Source organism: Vigna umbellata, chromosome 9 (genome assembly GCF_029865625.1).
Source record: "Vigna umbellata cultivar VRB3 chromosome 9, Vumbellata_1.0, whole genome shotgun sequence".
Lineage (NCBI taxonomy): Eukaryota > Viridiplantae > Streptophyta > Magnoliopsida > Fabales > Fabaceae > Vigna > Vigna umbellata.
This window is the reverse complement of record NC_142173.1, coordinates 14,346,973-14,355,028: the sequence shown is the minus strand read 5'-3', so window position 1 is coordinate 14,355,028 and position 8,056 is coordinate 14,346,973. Positions and strand designations below refer to the sequence as shown.

At 42.6% G+C, this 8,056-nt stretch overlaps 1 protein-coding gene across 1 annotated transcript; it reads right to left on the bottom strand.

The window, feature by feature from the left end:
- Positions 1 to 827: 827 nt before the first annotated feature.
- Positions 828 to 2,340, bottom strand: LOC148192657 (uncharacterized). The gene has a single exon (XM_088098419.1). The coding sequence runs from the start codon at positions 2,313 to 2,315 to the stop codon at positions 828 to 830; it is 1,488 nt and encodes a 495-aa protein (XP_087954545.1). The 5' UTR covers positions 2,316 to 2,340.
- Positions 2,341 to 8,056: the final 5,716 nt, after the last annotated feature.

The window sequence follows — 8,056 nt, the reverse complement described above, 5'->3', positions numbered from 1 at the left end:
CCTATCTCTTTTCTTTTCTCTCTTTAGCACAAAACTATAAGAGACAAGATATAAATCATATTTCTAAAAACAAAACAAGAAGAGGAACCAACTAGCCAATTTATCAGAATCCCCAAGAAGACCACACTTGTTCCCAAAACACTTCCAAAGCTCCAAAATTCCCTAAGGTTAAGGTAATCATGGTTTTTCACTTAGGGCTAGTGTATGAGCATTCAAAACAAAGAAATGGGGGAAAGTGTAGGCTCAAAAAGGGTTTTCAAAGGATTAGAACAAGGTAGGCTTATTTGGCTAGAGAGGCTCAAGAACAAAACTGCCTTTATCACTTCCAAACATGCATATCAATCAAGAATTATCAACAAGAGTCAAGCCAAGGCATATGTGCAAGCAATCAAGAGACATATCACACATAAGAAAGAACATAAAGTGGCTCAAATTCTCACACAAGGCATTTGTGTCGCAATCAATTCAACTCTCAAACATCATGATCATCTTCCCAAGCAGAGAAAAGCAAGGATTTCAAACATATCAGAGTATTAATGAAGTGAAAGACACATCTACAACCTAAACAAAGTCCAGAAATCAAGAGAAACATGTAAAACTGTACACAAGACACGACAAAAACTACCTAGAAAAGAAAAAAAAATTAACAAAGAAAACAAAAACTAACAAAGAAAAATAAAAATCTCCCCCAATAGACCACACTTAAACTACACAGTGTCCTCAATGTGTCATAAGTATAAGATCAAAAATCAGAACATTGAACAGATCATGGACAAGTGCAATAAAAGTAGGGAAAGGGGGAGAAGGGAAAAAGAAAACTCCCCTGGTCATGGTGGCAGTTGCCAATTTTGGACTATCAGGGAGATGTCTTCCGTCATAGGATCCAGCAGGGAAGTTTTTAGGAAGAATTTCTTCATCCTCCAGATTTGATCTAGCAGGGAAATGTCTTCCACAGCTGGATCTAAGAAGCAAAGATTGTTGATGAGTGGGTTCAGCCGGTGCCTATTGATATTCAAACTATTGTGTATGTAAGCACCCTTGTCTTCCACTGTGGGTGTTTGTTGGTCAAATTCATATGTACCTCCTGCAACATGGTTAGTACATTGTGGCTCCAAAGAATTGACACGCAAGGGTATAACACCCAATCCCAGTGTAACAGGCTGAACAACAAATATACTCTCAGAACATGAATCAGTTTCAAATTCAAAAGCAATATCAACAACAGACTCAGATTCATGTTCAGTGCATGGAGAATAAACATTTGGATGTGATAGCAAAAAGTGATTCTCATCATGCATAGAGGGAGAATTAGAAACATTCTCATCAACAATATAATCATCAACATACCCCTCAACAGCATAATCATAAACATAATCAAATTGAGGTATGTTTACCTCCACTTCCCTGAAGATTGGTAAAGTGGTGGAATATGAAAGTGGTCTACCTGGCTCACAATTTCTGCTTATACTTTCCTGGTCCTCCAAATCATCATCAGGATCTATCTCCTCAATCGCAAGAATAGGGACATTTGAAGGTGGGAGAGTAGGTGGCACAGTAGTAAGCGCATGACTCTGCTCCCCATCTCCTATGTGGATGACACTAACATCATCTGGAATCTGAACAGTCTGAAATGGTAACTCTGAATCTTGAGACTGTTCCTCAGTGAGTTGAGTGGCCATCTGCCCTATTTGATCAGTCATATTCTGAATGGCAGCTCCTATTTCCTGCTGAAACTGCATGTTCTCTTGCTGAAACTGAAGGTTCTGCATGGTCATCTGCTCCAACAACTCCTGCAATGTAGGCTCAGAAGTAGAAGGCTGAGGAGCTATTTGGACAGGAGCATCATGTTGTTGACTCTGGTATTGCTGGACTGGTGGAGGCATAAAAGCATTCTGAGATGGTGCTTCCTGATATTGTTGTGGAGCATCATACCATCCCAAACTAGTGTCATTCCATCCAGAATCGTTGTTGTAACCATACTGAGCAGGGAAGAATTCATCCAAGAACAATCGCTTAAGATCTTCCCAAGAAGTGATACACCCTGAAGGAAGACAATAAAGCCAATCCCTTGCTACTCCTTGTAATGAATGCGGAAATGCCCTCAAGAAAATGTGATCATCAGGGACATGTGAAGGTTTCACTGAAGAGCACATGATGTGGAACTCCTCCAAATGTCTATGTGGGCATTCTCCTGTAAAACCATGAAACTTAGGCAGCAAATTTATCAGTCCAGAAGTGAGAACGCAATGAACATCATCCTCATTAAGTGAAACTGGCTCCCGAAGAGAACTCTCAGAAGTTGGAGGATGAGTCATATTGTTCTCAGCATAAAAATCAGCAGAATATGAATCACAATCAGAGTAACATGCAGAAGGAGAATCATAATCAGAGGCACTAGCAAAACAAGCAGTATTCACGAAATCAAAATAGGTAGACATGGAAAAAAAAAATACTAAAAATCACGAAACAAATAAAACACAACACGTTTATACATGCAACACGCACACACAAAACAGAACATCACATCACATCACATCACAAGACAAAACATAACACACACAAACACAACAAAAACCTAAGACCGAACCATTGGTCCCCGGCAACGGCGCCATTTTGATGAGAGGGTCGCACCTCTCACAAAAGTTGTGCATAAAAGAATGCAGTACAGTGCTAGGAAGTGACTCCTAGGTCGTCTCTGAAGGACCAATTTGGGTTCAGTCTCAGGTCTAAACACGTAGGGGGGGTTTGAAAGTTTTGTGAAAAGAATTGAACATAAATTAAAACTAGAAATTAAACAACCAAACATAATTGAAAGCATTGAAGTGAATGAAAATAGTAAATCGAACAGTCATAAACCGAACATTGCACACCAGCGAGATAATTAAATTTGACGTGAAAACTAAATGCGTGACCCACTTGAAATTGCTAAATCATAAATCGTATAAATTGGACATGAAATTGCTAAATGGAAATGAAATTGCTTAGAAAAATTATAATTGCAGTGAGAATAAAAAGAAAAATGCAACATTCAAGATAATAATTGGAAGACAATGTGTCAGCAATTTAATCACGATGCAGTGGGATAAGAAAATGCAACTCTTGCTAATGAATAAAATGCAATGTGACTGGAAAGCACCGTGTGTACCCCTCTAGACGTGACACCCATGTACCCTTCTCATGCTAGAATTGATGTGACCACTCCTCATTCTTAAAATGAAAAGAGAAACTTCGAAGCACTCAATCACGGTACACCTTGCATTTAACGAAAAACATAAAACCCAATCCTCATCATTCCAATCTCAATATAATAAAATAAAATATGCTCTCTCTCCGTGTGCTTCTTCTACAAGAAATGAATGTGACAAGAGATTGAATAATAATGTAACAGCGTGCACAACAAGTTGTTCAAGTCTCCATAGAAGCTCTAAAAACCACATTCAAAAGCAAAGCCAAGAAAATCCTCGAGAGAGTGGCAGCTGTTGCTTGCTACATTCCCTCAAGCCAAAAATAAATCTCCCTCTTCTCTTCCAGAAAAATGAAAACATCCGTGCTGCTGGAATAGGAAAACTGAGAAAGACCCCCACATGGGTGGCTGCCCTCCTCCTCTATCACTCACATGCCCTTAAAAATGAAGAAGTGAATCCCCTTCTTCGTGAAGCCCTCTGGATGCTGGACCAGCTTACTCCCGCTACTGTGTGCTTCTGCCTTTCACACCCTTTCTCCACATTACACCCCTAATAATACCTCCAGCTCTCCCCTCATGCGTGTGTTGCTGCAGGCCTTGGTGGACTCTTTCGTGTGCTCACCAAATTGCTGAACGTCACCTCTGCTACTGGATCACGCTTCCTAAAAGCCAACAAAACCTGCCCTTGCTGGATGCTGCAGTGCTGGGCCGAGAAGAGCTGCTGGAGACGTGTTGTTGCTGGATCTGCTTGCTGTGTTGCTGTCTTCTTTGGACACCTTGCTTTAGTGAAGCACCTCCTCAACGTGGCTTCTCCTGCTCTAGCCAACTGGACCGTGAGCGTGGACGTGTGGTGGGCCGTGTGCTTCCGCTGAATGAAAAGATGAATTCCCTAGTTGTAACCTCCAAGTGCGCTGTTTTTTTTCTTTGGGCCGTGAGCTTCCAAATTCAGGCCGTGACACTCCCAAAAAGAAAAACGTGGCAGCACCTCCAATTGGTTTTCTCGGCTGGACCTTGTGCTTTTCCATTCACCCATTAATAATCACTTTTCCTTAAAGAAAGAAAGAGAAGCAATACGTGAAATGTAAACAGCAAAAAGCACATTTCAATAATAAAAGCTTGAATAGTAAAAGCATTGAACCAAATTGTTCACGTGACAACTACTGTGCTTTTGTGCTAAAAAAATGCAAATGGAATTAGTGTGCTTTCTAAGGCCAAGACTCCACGTGAAATCAACAATATCTTCTCCCAGTGCCCCCTTAAATATGAAATTCACACCTCTTCACTCATTTTACCTCCAAGTGTCCCAAATTGTATTTCCAAAATTTTTTCTACAAATAATTTGCTCAAATAATCCAAATTAATTAAAATTAGAATTTTTGGTCAAATTAAGCACAATTAGTAAAAATAGGAAAATACTGGACAATTAAGCACAATTCCCCGATTAATTCTAGCACAATAAACTAAGTGAAGTGAACAAAATATTGATTCATCAGATACTTTACCGTTGAGCGGCACACTTATGGGCTTGGGCCTAGATTTTCTGTAATTTTAGATTAGTATATAAGCTTTAGGACGTCCTAGGGTTTGTATCTTTGGGAAAGACGAAGCAGACACTCTCTCTTCCACCCCTTTGAAGGAGGATCTTGGATGCTCAGGCTACCTTTTCACCTTTCTAGGGTTTTATCTTTCATTCTTTCATTATTGTTCATCTAGGTTCACCATGAATATGGTGAACTAAACCTTGTATGTTTGTTGGGGAATCAATGTAATTTTTTGAAGCTCTCATATATGGAATTTGTGCTTGCATCTTAATCTAAGACTTATGCTTTCTTTCATCATTAGTTAGGGTTTTTTCCTCTTTGCTCAATGCTTGCTTTGTTTAACTCATTCAATGCATGATTATTGGTTTCGTCGATACGGGAACGTACGGGGAAGTCTAGATCCGGGGAATTACTCCCAATAGTATATTGGTTGTCGTTAAGCTCCTGTGCTAAAAGAACTAATTATTAAGAATGCTAGGAATTGTATGAACTCGTAATTGGGGATAGGCCTTCTTGAAAAGGTAATTTAGAGAGTGCATTCACAATGATGACTTGAATGTTGAATTCCTAAAATATATGAGAGTGGATAAGATGAAATTGACCCCCAACAACAGATTCATCAATATATTTCATTGAAAGTGCTTGTCTTTTGTTTTAGCTATTGATCAACCTCATGCATACATGTTAATTTTCTTCTTTTGCATAGTAAAATCCAATTATTTTGTTCTTAAGTCTTAGCTAATCAACGAATCACATAACTAAACTAGGCCATGAGTCCTTTGGGAGAACGATACTTGGTCTTACCAAGTTTATTACTTGAAACGATTCGGTCATACTTGCCGATTGTAAAACAAGTTTGTGACATCATATTTTGGTGATCATAAATTTGTCCATCAAGGAGGAAGTGAGACGAAACCCTAGCGGAGAAGATGATATTCGGTGGAAAACCTGGATTTAGGGTTGCAATGGCAGAAACAAGGTAGAATAAGGTTGAACGTGGAATCTGTGATGGAGGAACGTGAAGTGGACGAAGTGGACGAAGTGGACGAAGTGGGCGAAGTGGACGAAGTGGAGTAAGTGGAGGAAGTGGACGAAGTTTTCGAGTGGACGAAGTTCACGAAGTGGACGAAGTGGAGGAAAAGTGGAGGAAATGGAGGAAATGGACGAAGTCGAGGAAATGGAGGAAGTGGATGAAGTTGATGAAGTGGGCAAAGTGGACGAAGTTGACGAAGTGGGCGAAGTGGACGTAGTTGACAAAATGGACGAAGTTGTCAAAGTGGACGAAGTAGACGAAGTGGACGAAGTGGACAAAGTGGAGAAAGTGGACGAAGTGGACGTAGAGGACGTAGAGGACGAAGTGGATGAATTGGACGAAGTGGACCAAGTGAAGTAAGTGGACGAAGTGGAGGAAGTTGACAAAGTGGACGAATTCGACGAAGTGGACGAAGTTGAGGAAAAGCGGAGCAAATGGAGGAAGTGGAGGAAGTGGAGGAAGTGGAGGAAGTGGACAAAGTGGGCGAAGTGGGTGAAGTAGAGGAAGTGGTCGGAGTACACGAAATGGACGAAATGGACGAAGTGGACGAAGTGGAGGAAGTAGAGGAAGTGGAGGAAGTGGAGAAAATGGAGGAAGTGGGGGAAGTGGAGGAAGTTGACGAAGTGGACGAAGTGGACGAAGTGGAGTAAGTGGAGGAAGTGGACAAAGTGGACGAACTGGAGGAAATGGAGGAAGTGGACAAAGTGGATGAAGTGGAGGAAGTGGAGGAAGTAGACAAACTGGACGAAGTGGTCGAGGTGCAGGAAGTGGAGGTAGTGGACGAAGTGGACAAAGTGGATGAAATGGAGGAAATGGAGCAAGTGGAGGAAGTGGAGGAAGTGGAGGAGGTCGACGAAATGGAGGAAGTGGACGAAGTGGACGAAGTGGTTGATGTAGACGAAGTGGAGGAAGGGGAGGAAGTGGAGGAAGTAGAGCAAGTGGAGGAAGTGGAGGAAGTTGATGAAGTAGACGAAGTGGAGGAAGTGGACGATGTGGACGAAGTGGAGGAAGTGGACGAGGTGGATGAAGTGGAGGAAGTGGAGGAAGAGGAGGAAGTGGAGGAAGTGGACAAAGTGGAGAAAGTGGACGAACTGGCCGAAGTGGACGAGGTGGACGAGGTGGATGAAGTGGACGTAGTGGGCGAAGTGAAGTAAGTGGAAGAGGTTGAGGAAGTGGAGGAAGTGGAGGAAGTGGCGGAAGTGGAGGAAGTGGACAAAGAGGACGAAGTGGACAAAGTGGACGAAGTGGAGGATAAGTGGAGGAAATGGAGGAAATGGAGGAAGTGGACGAAGTGGAGGAAGTGGAGCAAGTTGACGAAGTGGGCGAAGTGGACGAAGTTGACGAAGTGGCAGAAGTGGACAAAGTTGACAAAGTGGACGAAGTGGTAGAAGTGGAGGAAGTGGAGGAAGTTAACGAAGTGGACGAATTCGACGAAGTGGACGAAGTTGAAGAAAAGTGGAGGAAATGGAGGAAGTGGAGGAAGTGGAGGCCGTGGACGAAGTGGAGGAACTAGACCAAGTGGACCAAGTAGAGTAAGTGGAGGAAGTAGTGGAAGTGAAGGAAGTTGACAAAGTGGAGGAAATGGACCAAGTGGAGGAAAAGTGGAGGAAATGGAGGAAGTGGTGGAAGTGTAGCAAGTTAAGGAGGTGGAGGAATTGGAAGAAGTGGAGGAAGTGGAGGAAGTGTAGGAAGTGGAGGAAGTGGACGAAGTGTAGGAAGTGGACGAAGTGGAGGAATTGGACGAAGTGGAGGAAGTGGAGAAAGTGGACGAAGTGGACGAAGTGAAGGAAGTAGACGAAGTTGACGAAGTGGAGGAAGTGGAAGAAGTGGACGAAGTTGAGGAAGTGGAAGAAGTGGACGAAGTAGAGGAAGTGTACAAAGTTGAGGAAGTGGAGGAAGTGGAGGAAGTGGAGAAAGTGGAGGAAGTGGACGAAGTTTACGAAGTTGACGAAGTGGACGAAGTGGACGAAGTGGACGAAGTGGACGAAGTGGACGAAGTGGACGAAGTGGACGAATGGGACGAAGTCGACGAGGTGGATTAAGTGGACGAAGTGGATGTAGCGGACCAAGTAGGCGAAGTGGACGAAGTGGATGAAGAGGTGTAAGTGAAGGAACTGGAGGAAGTGGCGGAAGTGTACGAATTGAACGAAGTTGACAAAGTTGACGAAGTTGATGAAGTAGACGAAGTGGACGACGAACAGGATGGAGTTGAGGAAGTGGAGGAAGTAGACGTAGTGGGCGAAGTAGAGGAAATGGAGGTAGTGGAGGAAGTAGAGGAAATAGACAAAGTAGAGGAAG

Excerpts from the sequence above, each read along its gene's own strand:
- LOC148192657 (XM_088098419.1), bottom strand. The coding sequence starts at position 2,315 with ATGACTCATCCTCCAACTTCTGAGAGTTCTCTTCGGGAGCCAGTTTCA.